Source organism: Apiospora marii, assembly GCF_038362585.1.
Source record: "Apiospora marii strain CBS 49790 chromosome Unknown utg000011l_segment0_segment0, whole genome shotgun sequence".
Taxonomy (NCBI): domain Eukaryota; kingdom Fungi; phylum Ascomycota; class Sordariomycetes; order Amphisphaeriales; family Apiosporaceae; genus Apiospora; species Apiospora marii.
This window is the reverse complement of record NW_027117382.1, coordinates 2769348-2788932: the sequence shown is the minus strand read 5'-3', so window position 1 is coordinate 2788932 and position 19585 is coordinate 2769348. Positions and strand designations below refer to the sequence as shown.

General features: G+C 54.4%; 5 protein-coding genes across 5 annotated transcripts; all 5 read left to right on the top strand.

The window, feature by feature from the left end:
• Positions 1-169: 169 nt before the first annotated feature.
• Positions 170-2356, top strand: PG985_013956 (C6 zinc finger domain protein; the record flags this gene model as incomplete). Its single annotated transcript, XM_066833722.1, has 3 exons — positions 170-1186; positions 1282-1571; positions 1648-2356. 3 exons carry the CDS (start codon positions 170-172, stop codon positions 2354-2356), a joined length of 2016 nt encoding a protein of 671 aa, XP_066678462.1.
• Positions 2357-4367: 2011 nt separating this feature from the next.
• Positions 4368-6253, top strand: PG985_013955 (guanine nucleotide-binding protein alpha subunit; the record flags this gene model as incomplete). The annotated part of the gene is made up of 2 exons (XM_066833721.1): positions 4368-4804; positions 4870-6253. The coding sequence occupies 2 exons, from the start codon at positions 4368-4370 to the stop codon at positions 6251-6253; spliced, it is 1821 nt and encodes a 606-aa protein (XP_066678461.1).
• Positions 6254-8478: 2225 nt separating this feature from the next.
• On the top strand, positions 8479-9878 carry PG985_013954 (glycoside hydrolase family 71 protein; the record flags this gene model as incomplete). Its single annotated transcript, XM_066833720.1, has 2 exons — positions 8479-8559; positions 8625-9878. 2 exons carry the CDS (start codon positions 8479-8481, stop codon positions 9876-9878), a joined length of 1335 nt encoding a protein of 444 aa, XP_066678460.1.
• Positions 9879-11882: 2004 nt separating this feature from the next.
• On the top strand, positions 11883-14670 carry PG985_013953 (alcohol oxidase; the record flags this gene model as incomplete). Its single annotated transcript, XM_066833719.1, has 13 exons — positions 11883-11956; positions 12007-12232; positions 12286-12404; positions 12460-12507; positions 12564-12690; positions 12752-12888; positions 12942-13060; positions 13115-13279; positions 13338-13560; positions 13616-13637; positions 13778-14245; positions 14312-14448; positions 14532-14670. 13 exons carry the CDS (start codon positions 11883-11885, stop codon positions 14668-14670), a joined length of 2004 nt encoding a protein of 667 aa, XP_066678459.1.
• A 2356-nt stretch (positions 14671-17026) lies between these two features.
• Positions 17027-18792, top strand: PG985_013952 (o-methyltransferase domain-containing protein; the record flags this gene model as incomplete). The annotated part of the gene is made up of 3 exons (XM_066833718.1): positions 17027-17272; positions 17385-18253; positions 18321-18792. The coding sequence occupies 3 exons, from the start codon at positions 17027-17029 to the stop codon at positions 18790-18792; spliced, it is 1587 nt and encodes a 528-aa protein (XP_066678458.1).
• Positions 18793-19585: the final 793 nt, after the last annotated feature.

The window sequence follows — 19585 nt, the reverse complement described above, 5'->3', positions numbered from 1 at the left end:
CTAAACGGTTCCCCGAGTACCCGAGCGGCGGGCTGACTCACCCGCCGCTGCACCAATGCTCCCCGCTTAAAAAGGGCGTTCCTCAGGGGTTTAGCGGCTAACACGAATTCCCGAATCAGTTCGTCATTCCGTAAACCAATTCTGGCACGACAATCACAGGTTTCCCATAATGAGCACCACACCAGATTCCTCAACTTCGCGGAAAGCCGCCGGGCCGAGGGTGGTATTGGCCTGCATACCCTGTCGCGAGCGACATGTGCGCTGCAGCGCCGAACAGCCCCAATGCCGCCGGTGCATTGCCGACGACAAATCGTGCCGGTACGCCAAGTCGCGGCGAGGCGGGCTCGACCGGGCTGCACTGGAAGCCCGACGTAGGCGCCTCGAGGCGGAGTCCGCCAAAGAGTCGACGACAACCTCGTCACCATCGGTTGCCGGCTCTGATCAGTCGCGGGACAGGGCTGCTGCTGCTGCTGCTTCCGGTGCGCATCGCCAAGACCGGAGCGAAGAACCCGACTGGCTGAGGATGTTTGTGGAGACCCCGTCCAGCCAGCACCCGCAATCCGAGGACAGCTACAACGCTATGTCCGGCGTATCCACGAGCGGCTCTTCAGGGTCCGTTTATCATGCGGAAACAGCAAGGACAAGCGTTTTTCCAGACTCAAATCTCGACTGTTACTATCTTCACTTCCACAAATTCCACCCATGTGTGGTCCCCAAGCCCGCCTTACAGCGTCTGGTCAAAGACCCGGGGTTGCTAGAAAAACTACATCCCCTAATCTATGTGATGAAGTATATTGGTTCCCTTTTCCAAACACGTTCACGGTCAAAAGAAATTGTACTGTCTCAGCCTAGCATACCCAAAAGCCCAACACCCTCTCCCTTTATGGTGCAGTGCCACCTGCTCTACTCCATAACACTGTACTGGTCCGACGAGAGACCCAGGGCTTATGAGCAGCTCAACGCTGCTACAGACATGGCAGTGGAACTGGGAATGAATCATCGGTCTTTCGCTGCCGAGCACGGTGCTGGGGATGCGGTGCTGGACGAAAGTTTCCGGCGAACCTGGTGGCAGTTGCTCAGCGTCGAGGCTTCGACAGCGGCGACGGACAGAAGCTTTTCTTTCCGCGTCTGCGAGATTGAGACGACAGTGGATCTCCCTTGCGAGGAAGACGAGTATGAAAATGAGGTCAGTGCATCGCCCCCTTTTCGGCGCCTGCCTCTTGCCCGGAATCTCATCTGCTGTCCCACATGTTCTCGCACACTTTTCTTACCCTAAAACAGGCGATACCAACCCCACGGACGTGGGACGACTATTGCGTCCGTGAACTCGAGACGGAAGGCCCGGGCTACTCTTCCTTTGCACACCTCGTTGGTGCCTACCGCAGTATTACCTCGGCACTGAAATCCATTCCGCCGTTAACAAAGCCACACGGATCGGCACTGGTGATACAAGAGATAGACACCGTCATAGACGGATGGCTTCACCTCCTCCCTGAATCAAAAAGGGAGGTGATGTCGGAGAGCGGGGAGATAGACGAGCTGATGTTCCAGGCCCATATGCTCGTCCACACGTACGTCTTTCATTCTATTCTCAAGGCTACCCCCAAAAGTTTTCCATTCCTGACATATACTCATGATATTTATCAGCGCCACCCTCACCGTCCACCGCCCCTTCTCCAAACTCCTCTTCCACCCCCTCGAGACCATGTCCAGCTGCACCACCTACCCGTCAGACGAGCACATTGCCAAGGAGTCCCTGATAGTCCACACGACGCGGTGCCTGCGCGCCATCGAGGCGCAGGTGCGGCTCTTGGCTCTGCCCGCCGAGCGCTTCAGCCACACGCCGTTCATCGTCTGCATGGTGACGACGGGGGCGATCCCGCTCCTGTCGGCGTGTCGCACCATCTTCTCGGACGAGAAGCTCGCCGTGGGCCGTAACCAGCTGCGGCTTATCATCGGCTGCCTCAAGGCGCTCGCCGAGACGTGGCCTAGGGCGGCGAGGTATGTGCGGGAGATCCAGGAGTTGGCGCGGATCTTGTTGGCGGTGCCGCCGACACAGCAGTCGAAGTCAGCACCGACATCAACACCAACATCTACACCGACATCAGGTATTGCAGGTTCAGCGGGACAGGGCGCAGCCGTGGGCGTCGGGGCGGTACCCTCGGACCAAGAGGGTGGATTGCCTCTCGGACACGCCCTAGGATCTTCTGCTGTTGATGGTGACTTGCCTGACGTTAATAACGAGTGGTCTTCCGCCGACATATTAGCTGCAATTTCATCTATGTCTACGATCGGCGCCGGTTGGAATATGAGCGATCTGTCGCCCGGGATAAATCCATGGTGGCCTAGCTGTTGATGTAGCAGGCGGTCTGTCACAACTGTCAGCAGCCAAAACCTAATGCGAACATGATATCACCAAAATACTGTAGCTTGTCTAACGAACCCTACAAGCTTAGTCTGTCGATCCCGCTGCCCTTACGATGACCACGGCTTAGATTGGCTTCATTGTATTACGTATTTAGCTAACCCAGCTCAACAAAATCCGTAACAACGCTCCATTCCGGATGACCCTTGAATGCCTCCTTGTCATTTGCCTCAAGCACAAGAGGTCCATGACATTCCCATTCTCCAGAGGCATGAATCCAACGCTCGCTATCACGGCCTTGGGGTTCTACTGTCGCGAAACGAATATGGTCCGGGAAAATTGCTTGTGTACTGTCTGGCATTGTAGTTCTTCTGCTAACTCCTATTCACAACAGCCCCTAGTCGTCCTTGATGCGATCTATTTCGGCCGTCAGCGAGAAGGCGAAGCTTACTGGAGCCATTTGCGAAACTATGATCAATCGACACCACGATACAGATGGTACCAAAAAGTATCTGTTCCCGCCCATCAGGGGTCATTTGACCCCGGTCAACACATCAAGGTGTACATCATGGCGACCAAGAGGACGGACCCGAGGGCATTGGAGGCAGCGTATGCAGATATGCTCCGCATGTGGCAGAGCCACGAAGGGTGCCAAGGTCATCTGCTTATTCAGCGATGCCCAAACTAAGCTGTTGTCAAGGTACCTAGTCATGAGACGGCTTATCCCGGGCGGGACGCGATTACAAACATGTGAGTTCTCGCCGACCTATGTGCCCCAGAACCCACGCTCCATTCTTGGCAATCTTTTACTGACCCATAGGGTCCATTGTAGAAACATAGAAGGCTTTATGGCCGACACTGCTATATTTGATGGTGTGGACGAGTTCCAGTCCTCCCTCAAGACTCGTTTGCACGCGACTACTGGATACCACCAGCTTGCAACTTAAGCGGGCTACGCCAAAAGTACAGAGGATCCGTCAGCGTGGTAGGATCAAGCCTGCCTATGTTATCGGCCCTGGAGGGAAAGTGGGACCCCAAAGCACAATGTAGCAACAGTAAGTCCATTCCCTAATGAGATTGATAAACTGCTGTTAAATTTACATCTTCTGCAGAGGGATAATAATGGAGAAAATCAGACGCCAAATGCTAAAGAAGTATGTATAGTATTTCTTTGTTGAGTCCCACTCGAATTGTTCAGCCCGACCCAAAACACTACCTTCAGGGCTGCCAGGACACCAAGTTCTTACGTATGGGGAGCCAGCCCGATAACGAAATATCTATCCTCTCAGTATGGCTGTGCTAAGCAGGTATGTGGAAAAACATGCACAAAGCCTGAAGGGGGGGGATGGTGGCTGGCATCAGCACTAATGGGCCACCAACCAGCTTTGTAAGGCTCTTCCACACCATGATTTTCTGGCCCCTTCAACGTTACAACCTATATGCGTTATTGTTCTTGGCATAATCCGCGATTACGCAGCCTTGAGTTTTTCCTCAGATAACGCTCGAGAGTCCCAGTCTTTAAGCGTGCCCCTACTTCACTCTCGTATCCACCAAGGCTGTATTGGGTAATATGCATTGGGTGTTCGTCGCTGAAACGAGCCTCGAGTGTTTTAACGAACACTGGACTTGATGACCAAGACTATTTAAAACCCCCTCTGACATTTCAAAGCCCCCTAAAGTATTCGAGCCCAACTCCTATCAAGCTTGCTAACCACGCTAAGGAGACCTGATTGCAGGCTGACAACTTCGATTTGTTAGGCGATAGCTTATGCCGTGCAACAAGCGCCCGAGGCAGATTGGGCCCTTGGCCAACCCTCCTTTCTGAGATGGTGGTCTGATGAGAAGTGGCTGAGTATCGATGCATGCAGCCTGCATCGGTGAATTGTATTACAGTGCAAAACCTGGGTTCCCTCTGCAGTATCCCTAACCTAGCTTCTTTGCCTGCAAACACTCAAGGGCGACATTTTTGGCCTTCGCTTTGGGTCCCTCCTCTGTGTTTGTTATGGATCCATTTACGATCGTCCAGGTTGTTGGCACGGTTGTGTCTTTAACTGATGTTGTGATCAAGAGTATCACGAAGCTCAACTCAATCAAGGCGAAATACCACAATTGTCCCTTGCTTGTTGTGACCATGATCGGCCAACTATGCACAGTTCAGTCGGCTCTTGGTAGACTAGCGGATTGGAACAGCCCGGAGCGGACACGAGATCCACGGTATCAACAGCTCGGCCTGCAAATCGGCAATTCGCTGAACAACTTCAGTCCGCTTATTTTGGCGCTCCAACAACAGCTCGACCGCTTCGAGGGAACAGCACCAATGCAGATGGGGGCTAAGCAAAAGCTCAAGTTTCTATGGAGTGAAAAGGACATGTCTGGATACTCGATTCTACTTGACCGCCAGGTCAATGCGCTCAATCTATTGCTACACGCGTTAGAATGGTATATTGGATCATCATCTCCACTCTCCTCCTTAAAGGTGGCATCACAGCTGACTTCGAATCTAGTTCTTCTTGGTCTCAACAAGATGCGTTTGTATCTCAGGCTGAAAACCAGGAGATACTGAGTGTCGCTCGAGACTGCTCATCCTCCATTGTTGGCATTGGAGACGGCTCGTTAAGCCTGGCCTCCGAGGAAACTGACCGCATAAGCCTGCGGTTCGATTTCGATACTCTTATTCTCGGTTCGATGGTTTATCAGCAGGCTGAAAGGTCTCATCTAAGGCAAGCCATCAGGGGTGTGAGGTCAAGGGCAACTAAAATTACCATCAAGGGACCTGCAACCCCTCGTTCCGATTCTTCTTCGAGCATCCTACTCGAGAGGGCCAACAGAAAAGAACAGCAACTTTCTCGCAAGTCCGGCTTGAAAAAGGTAACCTTTCAGCTTCGAGAAACTCGCTTGGGTCAGTGGTGGAATGCACCTCGGGTTTCAAGGACGACTGGCCAGGGACTTACTACCTTCCCACCATTTTCCGATTCCCAACGAGTATTAATTCTTGGAACCTCTGAGAGTGGAAAGTCCACCCTCCACAAGTCCATGGTTCTTGATCGTGAGGGATTTTCCGACAAATTTCGGGAATCGTTCGCTGAAACTATCTGGGATAATTTCATAGACGGCACCCGGAAGGTCATCCAATGTATGCGGCAGCTGAAGATACCCTTTGACGACAGGAATCTCGAATCTCAAGCAAATTCGGTCATCAAGCGGAAAGCTGCCTGGCTTGTCGAAGCGCTATGGAACGACTCTGGATTTCAGAGGGCCTACGCCAAAAGACACAAATATCATCTCAATGAAGGGTACGCCTATTTTGTTCGCCACGCGGAGCGAATCATGTCTTCCGATTACATGCCCTCCGACCAGGACATCATCAATACCAGAATAAAAACAGTCGGCCTTCAAGAGTCCAAGTTCGAGTACGAGGGCATCACGTACATTGTGCATGATGTCGGCGGAGCCCAAGTTGAACGCAGAAAATGGGGCATAGTTTTTCCCAACACCGATACACTAGTATACACAGTGGACGTGACAAGTTACGCTAGGGTATCCTGGGAGGATGAGAATATCAATCGGATGCAAGACCAACTAACCATTTTTGGTGGTCTTATCAACAGCCCCTTATTAAAGGAGTCCGATTTCATCCTTGTTTTTACCAAGGTGGATTTATTGAGAGAGTGGTTTCGCATGGCTCCTGCGAAAAGATACTTCCGAGATCTAGAGGAGGGCACAGAAGACACTTGCGAGGAGTTGTATATGAATATCTTGAGCGCCGGTTCATGGATCTTGCGTTATCAGAGGACATACGTAGTCGCGTGCGCGTGGTCCGCAGCAGCTTCCGCGACGTGGCCACTGACAATCCGGCCCAAGGGTTATTTAAGGTGCTTGATGGACTGACTTATGACAGAGGCCGTCCCAGGCCAGCAGCGGCTACAACAGGTGGCGATGGCCGCACTGACAGCAAGAACTTTGGCGCTTCTGAAGTTCTTGATGGAGGTCGGACCTTATCGCCAGGGTTATCATTGCCAACAGGAGCGACCACTTCCGCCGATGAGCAACTCGGTGGTCCCTTAACCCGCAAGGGGGATGCAAATGATGACGAACGTAGTATCATCCCAATCGACAACCATAGCTTTCCATATGGGGGTGATCATACACAGAATCCTTTGTTAACGGATTTCTATCCAGGAGGAGAGCCCATGTACTGGATTTGACTGTAACCTAGATTTCTTAGTTTATGCAAGCATTCACTCCTTCACTGTTTTGCATCCTGTTTGCTGATTGCACCCGCACTTTTCTCCCTATCAATCCTGGCGTTGAAGTCTTTTATAGTAACAGCTGGAGGTTATGCCTGTGGTTTTGGAAAGGCTTGGTATTATATTACGTTCAGCTATGGTACATGAGGCTGTTCTGGGAGCACAACTTCCAGGGCTTTCGTCCAGCACGCCAATGGTTTGATCACCAGTACTGGCAGTAAGAATGCGCATGACGTCGCTGGTAACGTGCGAGTATATATGCCCGTTGGCCACAAGAGCGCGGATGGCTGTGTTGATCAAGCATGATGAAGATGCCCATGCCTAATGCTACAGGCTGGAGGGGGCCATCGGCCGCATCTGAATAGAATGATATACCGCTAATCATGTCACGCGGCACGATGGGTCTATGCTTTCCTCCGCCAGTCTGAAGGTTCCTATCCACGCCCGGCAACCTGTCTTAGCCAACTTACTTGGTAATTGTTCAAATCTTTGTTAACGGCACCAAATAGAACATCTTATCGCTGTGGGTCGCCGGCCATACGGACCCCGTTTGCGTACTTGGCGTTGAAATAAGGAATAACGTTCCGGGAGGTCAAGCATACGGTTTGAGCGCGCATGGGCGGACCGAGCCCGAGCAATGCCACACCTTGTTGCACCACCAATCAGGCAACATCATTTTCGTCCATAGATTTGATACTTCGCAGAGCGAATTTGCTGCATGATAGTTTAAATCATCAAAGTACTGGGCATATCACATCCAAGTACACCTCGCATACTGCCTATGGTAGTTTTGAGCAAATACCTGTATGACTGGTTGTATGGGCAAAAGTGGCTGGGCGAGCCTGGGCGAGTCTGGACGAGAGTATCTGAAAAAATACGGCCAGGCTTGCACAAACTACTACTACCAAATTGTCATCAGCCCTGAATGGATATTGTGCAAGGGTAGCGGGGCACCCGCCGCAAGTTGCTTTTTTTATTAGCCTGGCTATCTTTCTTTGGCGTCGGTCACCATCTTCTCGCAGCCTTTCTCATTGTACTTTGGCTTCTGCAGCCACTGGTTTCACATGACGTAATGGGGCGGCCACCGAGGCAGAATACGAAGTGACCATATGAGGCTAAAGGAAAGAAGTGACACCATCATATCATGGACTCGAGCAGAAATCCGTGATATGTGATCAAGCCAGAGGCTCATTCCAAGAAAGGAACCGAATGCGTAATCGTGGACCATGGGCAAAAAGCCAATATTTGGTTTAATACCGTAGTAAGCATCATAAGTTGCATCTTCCGCGTATCCGTGATATACATGTGATTGACACCGTTGGTGAAGGCACGATCCAGCTCAATCATCTCATTGAAGCCACGTGATTACTATTGTATCGATTCTACCTTCCTATTTCTCTTTTCCATTCGGAGCTGATACTCCAGAAAAAGCCGGTCCAGCCCTCGAAAGCCGCAGGGGGCGGCCGCCAAAGCAGGTGAGCGGGCCGTTCGAGCTAGCAAGGCTAGGCTCCGGGGGGCTTACTGGTTCATTTCAATTTGACCCCTGAAACTAATGCACTTCTAGGCTGGCCTTCGCGCCACTCCTGGCTCATGTTACATTCTAGTAGCAAGGCTAGGCGTCTTTGGCACCCATTCCTACAATCGCCAACCAGATGGTCACCGAGTCCCACCCGGGCCGACGCGCTGCAAGATGATACTGAGCTTACTATGCTATATATTAGCCCCATAATTCCTTTGACAGCAGTCTCATCTTCTACGCCGGTATATATTGGTGGCTAAATGTCCAGTCTGAGATCTAATTCAGCTTTCCCATTGCATTATTCGTGCAACTGCAACCCACTCGAATTCATTCTTTAAAGCCTCGACATGCTGAAGAGAGCCCTCGTAGCTGCGGTGGCCGCATTGGCTCACCTAGCTTCTGCCAAAGACGTCTTTGCCCACTACATGGTCCGTCACTGATCTGATTTCCCGCTCCTCCACGAAGGCAAACACCGAACTGACGGGATCAACAGGTCCAAGGACTGGATGGGAGAACCAACCATGCCGTTCAAGATGTTATCGATGCAAGGAACATGGGCCTTACGGCCTTCGCTCTGAACATTGGAGCGCCCCATGATGGCTGGGCGCTCGACGTCGTTAACCAGCTCTTCACGGCCGCCAAAGCCAACAACTTCCAAATCTTCTTCAGCCTGGATCTCGCGCAGAACAAGGACGCCTACGCCTACAGCGACCTGCTCAAGAAGTACGCGGGGCATGATGCCTACTTCAAGGCCGGGCCCAACAATCTCCCGTTCCTCAGCACCTTCAGCGCGCAGAAGACCGACGCCAACTACTGGACCAAGTTCCTGGGCTCGTTCGGCCAGACCAAGTTCTACTTTGTGCCCAACTTCGACGACACGCCCAACTACTTCGACAACCCCGGCCAGTGGATGAACGACTGGGGCAAGGCCATCGACGGCGCCTTCAGCTGGGAGACGGCGTGGCCGCGCAACAGCGACACCCCCTCTAACGTGTCCTCGGCGCAGGACGAGGAGGTGCTCAAGGCGGCGCACGCCAAGAAGAAGGCGTACATGATGCCGCTCTCGACGCTGCAGTACAAGCACTGGGACAAGCAGCACTGGTACCGCCCGGGCGAGGTCAACATGCCGCAGCGCATGACCGAGATCCTGGGCATGGGCGACCGCGCCGACTACGTCGAGATCCTTACCTGGAACGACGCGGGCGAGTCGCACTACATCGGCACGCTGCGCATGGAGGGCATCGACCAGAGCATGGTCGAGTACGCCAACAACGACGACTACAACCACGTGGCGTGGCAGCCCGTCTTCGCCTCCTTCGTCTCCGCCTTCAACAACAACCTGAAGGCCACCGGCATGCGCCCGCCCAACGACAAGCAGCTCGTCGGCTCCATGTGGTACCGCGCCATCCAGAAGGACGCCTCGTGCCAGTCCGACGCCCTGGGTCGGCCCAGCGGCGCCGGCGCGGCCAGGGACGCCGTCAACTGGGCCGTCGTCGCGGCCGACGACGGCCTCGAGAACCTGCGCCTGCAGATCTGGAGCGGCGGCAACCTGATCCGCAGGGTGGCCCTGCAGCCCGGCCTGAACTACGGCAGCGAGCCGGGCCTTGCCACGGGGCCCCAGTACTTCGAGGTCGTCGACACCGCCAACAACAACAAGATTGTCATGAAGGGCCAGGGCCGCGTCGACGTCAAGGCGCAGTCGACCGGCTACTGCAACTTCAACTACGTCGTGGCTGGTCTCAACTAAAAAGCGGAGAGCGTGGGTTGTGTAACACGGTTCGCATATTCTTTGCTTCCTTGGCACGCGCATGCTCCAAGTCGTCCTGGCCTGCAGTGTAGGATCCAATGGGGTTTCACTGCAGCGGACACGCCCCCGACGAACCCTTCGCAACATGCCTAAATGCCTAGGCAAGCTACATCTATCTTTATCTTTCTATCGCCAAGGGCAGTCCTGGATTTTCATGACTGCCCAGTCTTCATGTACATAAGAATGATATCACTGTAAATACATCAGATATCCCGTTTGCATCGTCTCTCTTTCCCTCTCGGCATTTGACTTTCCCCACTCCCATTCGGTGATTTTTCTATGTCCCGGCCAAAGGACGAAGAGGGGCGGCTGCGAGCACCATAGGCTCTGGAATATGCAGTGTAAGTCCCCTGATTGCAGACGCCATACATAACAACCGTTATAGCCTGGCGAATGTCGGGACCGCCAGACCGTTACACAAACATCTGTTGCACATATCCGGGCGATTTGGTCTCCAACTTTCCGAGGGAGTGGGTGTGGGAAGTCTGGGCATTGGCTCGGACTTGCTTCGGGCTTAACAGCTTACTCTTGGCTTGGTTTGCTTCATGATATCCCCGCAACTGTCTGGGTAACCCCAACATGACCATGGCCGGCATGTAATATGACGAACACCGGTTCATCCCAAGCTGCTGCTGGACCAACGACGCGTAGCTATTTCGGCAATTGGCATCCGGGGATGACCCCAACCAAGGGATCGCTGGCAGCTGGTAGCTTTGCCCCAGCTTTCCCCAACTTTTCCGTAAGCGGCCCAGATATACTCCCAGGCCGGTGGATATGATTTCTGGGGCATCATCCGCGGGGAACCTGCCTTGAAGCAACGGCAAACTCGCTGTTACTCATCGACGATTGTTTTCTGGAGAACCCTGCCTGTTGGATCGCCAACTGAGAGGATGCTTTCCATCATAATGCATCATTCCCAATCCACTCTCTTTGGTGCCAACCAACACATTGCACTGATATCCGCCCCCTTGCCGTACTCTCACCGGCCTGCATGCCGACTCCACCCCCGCAATACACTAGTCTAAGCGGAGGTGGTGTGGACCGCGGCCAACACCCCTTTGTCCCGTCCAGTCGTATAACACAACCAATGCAGGATAGCGGAGACGGGAGACGACATCCCCATATTCCTGCCAGCAGATGTCTTGGGCTACTGATGATCGGATACGATGCTCCTTCACAGGGAAGTATGTTCTTCTCTGCCTTCGTTTGGTCGAGTAATCGGATGCCAGGTAAGCATCATGCTTGCTCTCCTCAGGGGCACCGGCTCAACGTAACTCCCAAATACAGTCGCGGTAACGAGACGGTAAACAGTAAACGGGCGCTTGTTTCGAGACAAAAGATGGTTCGTCTTAAAATCGCTTAATTTTGGGATGGCGTCCGTGTCCGTCCCATAGCGTCGTCGTACCAACCATGATAGGTCGGGAACGGTACACACCACCCGCTTGCGTTGGCATCTCGAATGGTCTGTTCATTATTACCCCTCCCTCATTTGGCACCGGTTAGCCTGACATTCCTTCCAAGTGAGGAGGCCCTGCATGTCTTCTTCCACGGTTCTGGTTCTGGGCGGTTACCCTATTGGTGCCCTCTCTCCTCAGGGAGAGGATTACCCCCATGCGCAAACCGGCTTCGTTACGCCTGTCAGATCACCGGGTGTCCGACGGTAGCTGTGACTGGGCGAAGCCTTAATATGCGGAGAAGGGTAACGTGGGTTGCGCATGATGCTGGATGTGTTGATCCCTGTGCGCTTTGGCGGGGCGCGTAGTCTCCGCATCATACATAGGTATTGGGTCATGTAGGGCTGCTCACCTATATAGACCATGCCGGGCACCCTCACCACGGAACAATATTTTGACTTGATAACAATAAACCGATGCTTCATCGTACTGTAGCACATACACCTCCCATCACATTTTCCCCGTAGCATCAGCCCAGTTGGTCGCAAAGATGGGTTCGCTCCCAGAGGAGTTCGATATCATCGTGTGCGGTGGCGGTAGTTGTGGCTGTGTGGTGGCCGGAAGGTATTCACCCCTTTGAGCAGCACAATTTGCTTGAGATGCTGACCAGCTAGGTTGGCCAACCTGGACCACAATCTCAAGGTTCTCCTGATCGAGGCAGGAGAGAGCAACCTGAACAACCCATGGGTGTACCGACCGGGTATCTACCCCAGGAACATGAAGCTGGACTCGAAAACCGCTTCGTTCTACGAATCCCGCCCATCGCCGTGGCTTGCTGGACGGAAGGCTGTCGTCCCTTGCGCGCATATCCTCGGGGGTGGATCGTCCATCAACTTCTTGGTAAGATATCTCCTACCAACGTATCTTTTTGACTTGTGGCTTACCTCTGGTAGATGTACACGCGCGCTTCGGCCTCCGACTATGATGATTTCCAAGCAGAGGGCTGGAAGACGAAGGATCTGCTGCCGCTCATGAAGAAGCACGAGACTTACCAGCGGGCATCGCACAACAAGTCAGCATCACGCCCACCTGTTGACTTTATATACAAAGCTGACCGACAGGCACAGGGATGTCCACGGCTTTGAGGGGCCGATCAAGGTTTCGTTCGGCAACTAGTAAGTGAACAAATCCTCCACCACGCCACATTGGAACCCCAGCCAACTATCAGTAGCACCTACCCAATCAAGGACGACTTCCTGCGAGCGGCTGAGTCCCAAGACATCCCGACCGTGGATGACCTTCAAGACCTGTCCACCGGGCATGGCGCCGAACACTGGCTCAAGTGGATCAACCGCGATGTAAGTCTCAGATGACGGATGAAAAGGGGGAGAAGACAGTATTCGTCTAACGGGCATGTAGACTGGTCGACGAAGCGACAGCGCACACGCCTATATCCACTCGACCAGGGCGGTCCACTCAAACCTCTACTTAGCCTGCAACACCAAGGTCGACAAGATTATCATGGAGAACGGCCGTGCAGTTGCTGTACAGACAGTGTAAGTGGACACTTATGGCCATCCTCCGAGTCCGTAACTGACCAAACTGCAAGGCCAACCAAGCCCCTGGCGCCGAACCAGTTGAAGACCCGGACCTTCAGGGCGCGCAAGCAGATCGTAGTATCCGGCGGTACTCTGTCATCTCCCCTGATCCTTCAGCGGTCCGGTATTGGTGAGTATGAAATGATGCAGGAAGCCAACGGGAGTGGCTAACAGTGACGACTAGGTGACCCCGAGAAGCTCAAAGCCGCCGGTGTCGAGCCCAAGGTCAATCTGCCAGGAGTCGGCCTCAACTTCCAAGACCATTACCTCACCTTCTCCGTCTTCCGAGCCAAGCCCGAGGTAGAGAGCTTCGACGACTTCGTCCGAGGTGTGCCCGAGGTACAGAAGAGTAGGTTTCTGCAGTACCCAGTCTAGCCCAGCCCCCATCGTACTAATGCCCATTGCAGGAGTTTTCGACGAGTGGGCGCTCAAGGGCACCGGCCCCCTAGCCACCAACGGCATCGACGCCGGGGTCAAGATCCGACCAACTGAGAAGGAACTCAAGGAGATGGCGTCGTGGCCGACCCCTCACTTCAAAGACGGATGGGAGTCTTACTTCAAGAACAAGCCTGACAAGCCGGTCATGCACTACTCAGTGATTTCCGGTTGGTTCGGTGACCATATGCTCATGTAAGTCTGATTGAGTCACATACGGTCGAAGATATGATACTAATCAATGACACAGGCCCCCCGGCAACTTCTTCACGGTAAGGAATTCCCGGCATATACCGTCTCCCTAACATTATCCCCATCCCTGCTCCCTTTGCTCCCTTCTCTATACTTCTTCATACCCCCTATCCCTCAAATCACACCGTTACTAATCACAAAACCGTTGCGCACCCGACAGATGTTCCACTTCCTCGAGTACCCCTTCTCGCGCGGCTCGACGCACATCAAGTCAGCGGACCCGTACGCCGCGCCCGACTTCGACACGGGCTTCATGAACGACGAGCGCGACATGGCGCCCATGGTGTGGGGCTACATCAAGTCGCGGGAGACGGCACGGCGGATGGACGCGTACGCGGGCGAGGTGCAGGCCATGCACCCGTGGTTCGGCTACGACAGTCCCGCGCGCACGCACGACATGGACCTCGAGACCACGAAGCGCTACGCTCTGCCCGGCAACCTGAGCACGGGGCTCCAGCACGGCAGCTGGAGCAAGTACCTGCCCGAGGCCGACAAGCGGCCCGCCGCCGACGTCCTCAACAGCAACAAGGCCCACGTCCGCGACGAGCTCCGGTACAGCGCCGACGACATCAAGGCCGTCGAGGAGTGGACCAAGCGCCACGTCGAGTCGACTTGGCACAGTCTGGGGGTGAGTTACCATTGCAATATTATTTCAACTTCAGGGGTAAATGCAATTGCTAACACTGGATCACAGACCTGCTCCATGGCCCCGAAGGAAGGAAACAGCATCGTCAAGCACGGTGTCCTGGACGAACGCCTGAACGTCCACGACGTCAAGGGACTCAAGGTGGCGGATCTCAGTATCTGCCCCGACAATGTCGGATGCAACACGTACGCAGTCCTTCCTTCCTTACCCCTCACCATTGTATCCTTGTCATATATAACTGTATATCTTGCTGACTCTTGTGATGCAGGTACTCGACCGCTCTTCTCATTGGCGAGAAGTGCGCCGTGCTTGTAGCTGAGGACCTCGGCTACTCGGGCGCGGCATTGGAGATGAAGGTGCCCGACTATCACGCGCCGGGCGAGCAACGCCTTTCTGCCCGACTTTGATTTCCCTTGCTGCGGAAAACGTTTTCACGACTAATGATCAATCATGGCTATGGGGCAGGGCGGGGGACAATAATTGTGTATTTACTTGGTTTACTACCAGAATGCGAATTCAACTTTTTTTTCTTGATTTCCTGTCGGGGGTGAGATCAGGGCGTGTGTGTGTGTGTCTGCGTGCGTTTCTGTAGGGGCCCGAAACAAACATGCATGCGATTACCCGTGATCACAGGGGTAGCGCGGAAAGGCACAGCGATCTCAGATTCTCATCCGATGCTGCACTGCTCGAGACAAACTCATGCGATGCGCAGGCTTCTATTGAATAGTTCGTCCAGTCGGAACCAACCCAAGGGCATTCTGGGACGCAATATAATATATGAGCGGTGTGAGAGAAGGCATCATGATGCAACGCTAGGTGGTATTCAATATGCTCACCTTGTCCATAATATATCCCCCCGCTCTTCCGCACCTACGGAAGACAAAAATGAAGTCGCACAACGATTCAGCCCTGAAAGGGGCTTGGGGCTATCGTCATCGTGCAACGCCGCCGCAAAAGTCGATCTGAAGTCTAGACCAGCGCATTCGACAAAAGGTCCTGGCAGGTCTTCCCAGGAATGATGATTAATAGGCACTCGTATTTTTCTCGCTTTTCCCTGCCACCCATTTTGTGGCCCGATCTTTTGTGACGAAGTATGGTCGTGTTTCCAACTTCATGCAATAGATTCCCATGCATAATCGGGCTGCATGTTGGTTGGGTATCTGTTCCAGTCAGGGGTTCGAAGGAGGGGCTTGAGCTATAATAGCACTGTTAGGATCCCAACAACCTCCCATTACTACGTGGATTTCCAACCTTCGACACTCAGGGCACGACTGTGCTGCCCAAGTGAGATCCTATGCCCAGTCGCCATATCTCTGCATTCATCATACAGTCCCCGAAATGTCTTACCGAAGAAATTCTCAATGATTAGCTACCAACCTGTACAATAGCAGGAGATGCTGCAATTCTTGAAAGTAAACAACACATGCCATAGTTGTGCATAGAATATCGCATCCTGGGTCGAATCGTGTGCGGTAGGTAGCCGCGAAAATCGGTGCTGTATCGAGAGTCACACAAGATCCCCTCGCTTATCGATCGTCGTATCCCAGGCCACGCATATCTGTGCCCCGGAACTTCTCTTCCAGAAGGTGACATGAATGTCCCCGGCCACATTCCGGTGTGGCGCAGGTGAGTCTTCCGGGGCAGGGGTGATGGCATGGCCGAGATTTGGTGAAAGAAGTTGGAAAGCCACTTCGGGGAGGTCTGCTCCCTTCCGAGACATTTGGTATTTATTATTACCATTGAGCCTAACCTATTTATTCCTAATCCTACTTACTAACTCGCAATAGGGTCTGATTGTCGGCGAGGCCCGCTCTCAGACGCACCCACACCCACGTGTGTGCCTGACCAATTGCTGACGAGGTAAGCCTTAAGAGAGAGAGGGAACTCGGCCCCTAGTTTCTAGTTTCAGCTGACACTAGAGGGAAAAGCTGGGATTCCCTAATATATACGTGATTACGATAGCGCGGAACGCCACCAAACCCGCTAGCGGCCAATGAGAGGACGCGGGAGGGGAGAGCGAAAGGGCCAGTGGCGTAGCAAACCCGCAGTTGGAAGGATCGCTGACACCCACACCTGCGAACCGGTGTATTACATACTTGGAGAACAGCCCCCAAGAGGCGTCCTCTCTGCCCTATATAGATAGTAACAAACGCGGCCCCGGCTCGTGCGCCAAGGAGGTAGCCAGGCAGCTGCATATCCCGCTGCCGCTGCTGGATCAAATGTGTCGTGTCGTGTGCGTGCGTGAGTTAATGCGTGACAGCCCTGTGTGTGATGTAGCTTGCATGGTGGTTGAGCGGAGCACCCAGCGGGGCCTGCCTCCCTTCTTGCCCATCCCAACACACGCTGATGCAGCCTTCTGGGGTTATATCTGCAGGCCCTATCGTCGGGAACACGAGTTGGGGCGTCCAAGTGAGGAGGCAGAGCCAATCTGGGAGGAATCAGCTGACAAGTTTCAGCTTCACCGACCCAACTGGCTGGGCTTTGCTCCAGTCGGGCCTCCCTGCCCATCCATCACGAAGGCCATGGTTCTACATCAGGGGCGGGAGGGATCCAGTACCACATGGCGTACAAACTCGTAGGACTTTGACAGTACTTAGCTGGAACGCCTCCCTAATCCATCGCCTGCCGCTCCCTGTATGGTTTCTTCTTGTCCTCCTTACCCTCCCTTTTGCTCCTAATACTTAGACGCCACCTTGCCCTACGCCGAAGACGCCTTATACACTAGATCCTGCCTTCGCATCTCGGCTTGATAGCATCTCAGCCATGGCGTTGAGTCGTTCGCTCCCCGAGCTCGCACATGTCATCTCGTCTTGCACGAACCGCATCTATGACGCATACGATGATGAGGGCATCCCTCAGCCATCCTTCAAAGCAGGAGCGGACCACTTCAGCGGCCCCTTCACGCCCGCCGTCGAGACCAGCCGTGTCAAGCTCCTAGAGGCCCTTGACGAACTCCGGTCTCTAATCGTCGGTCCCGCCGGACATGTCTTCTTCTTGTCCTTCCTCATTGTAAGCATCCGACCGCTGCCGGGTGTTTTTATATCGCTTGTGGCCCCTGGCTGGCTATCCCTTACCTCACCTTGGCCCCTTGGGTTTGCCTGAGCTAAATCGTGGTCTTTAGCCTGCACACACGGCCACTCTACACACCTTGTACAAATTCGAGATTGCAAAGCATGTACCCCTGGACGGGCCCATCTCATATACCGACCTCGCAGCTCGCTGCGGGCTCAGTGAGTCGTCCACACGACGGCGGGTACGTGCCGCGATATCTCTCCGCATCTTCGACGAGACGCCCGCCGGCCTCGTCCAGCACAACGCCGCGTCTTTGGCGCTGGGGACCACAACGCTCCACGACTGGCTGGGCATGGCCACAGAAGAGCTGGCGCCTGCCGCCCTGAAGATTGCCGAGAGCACGGAGAAGTACCCGGCCTGCGACGACCCCACCAAGAGCCCCTTTTCCCTCGCCAACGGCGGACAGGGCGACAAGGACCTCTTCGGCATCGTGAGCGACCAGCCCGCGCGCATGGAGCGTTTCGCCAAGGCCATGGCGTGGAGCATGAAGGTGCCCGGCATGGAGCCCCGATACACCGTCGACAACCTCGGGTGGGAGCGCAACTGCCCCAAGGTCGTCGTGGACGTCGGGGGCGGCATGGGCGACCTGTGCAAGGCCATGCTCGACAAGTACCCCAGCATCGAGACCGCCATCGTCGAGGACCTGCCCGAGGTGGCGGCCCAGGGCGAGAAGGCCGTCCTGCCCCGGCACAAAGGCCGCCTACGGTTCCAGCCCTACAGCTTCTTCACCGAGCAGGCCGTCAAGGACGCCGACGTCTACGTCTGGCGGTGCGTGTTGCACGATTGGCCCGACAGCTACGCCGAGACGATCCTGCGGAACCAGATCCCGGCCCTCAAGGCGGGCGCCCGTCTCATCTTCAACGAGCGCTGCCTCGCGGCGCCAAAGGCACGTGACCACGTCCAGGAGCAGTTTGCTCGGTATGTTTTACGGATCCCCCACTTGCTTCAAAGGGGTTTGTACGCGATAGCTAATCACCTAGAACAGGGCATGCGATACCCACATGCAGTCGTGTGCAAACGCCAAGGAGCGCACCTACGATGACTGGGCCTCGCTATTTGCCAAGGTCGATCCACGGTTCAAGCTGCGATCAGTGACCACGCCACTGCACTCGGCCCTCTCCATCATCGAGGTCGTGTGGATGGGAGGTTCGTCGCAGACGGGAGACCTCGATGTCCACTCCCCAGACCCCACAGGCAAGGAGGCGGCGCTGAGCGAGAGCATCCCCGTCGACCAGGCCTCGGTTAGCGGGGCCAGCGTCGATGTCCCCAGGGATTATCTCCTGGCGCCCGACGAGTACGAGACCAGCTTGGACGGGAGCGAGCTGTCGTACATGCCCGAAAAGGCCAGCCCTATGATCGGCGTCGCCTCGAAACACGACGGCGAGTGGCGCGAGGTGCGCATCGTCGACTCTTCACGGGTCAGCAGGCATTGGCTGTTTGATGATGAGTGTGATTGACTGCGCCCGGGCCGAGCCGTCGATTTGAGTGCGTGTGCGGAGACGCGTCCCCGGTTTGTTTGTTAAGCGAGCGTTGCTTTCCTATCATGTAACAATATTATGTTGGCGACCAGAGGGTGCGTTCCGAATTCTCATCTAGGTAGACTGTGAGTGGGCCACGTCTGACGGGTCGGATAGCTCCATAGATTAGCTGAGTCTGCATCTTCTGTCGATTTCATTACCTACCTGCCTAGGAACTCATCACATTCAGTGGATGCTCATTTCAAGGTTTGTGATAGTGATCTGGGACCGTGACCGAGGCCCTGCTTGGCCAGCGACAGGGATGCCATCGTAAGCCCTAGTACGTCATGGTTGTTGCTGGTCGTCAGCTGGACACGGCACGTATCAGTCCTCATCTTGCCCGGAATAGAAGCAAGCGAATCAGACCCGAATCCGTAAGCTGCTTGGGCACGTCAATTGAGTAAAATGACTGGAGTTGGGCAATGCCTCTTCATTCGAGCGGCTGACCGACCAGCTTTGGCTAGCGCATCCCTGCAGGCCGGGTTGGGCGTGATACCTGAATAAGCCTGTCGATCCTTGTGCCGGCCGTACCGAAACGTGCACCAAGGTGCCGATCGGATCTTGGCGAGGTAGCGTCGAACCAGGGTGCGAGCCGGAGAAATGTGTAAACATGATACGGAATTGAGTCGGTGTCCTGGTCGGTGCATAGTAGCCAAGGCGAATGCACTATATGTGCGATGGCCCCCCATGTTGCCAACCTGGTTTTCATCAATCCAGCTAGGATCGCCGCGGA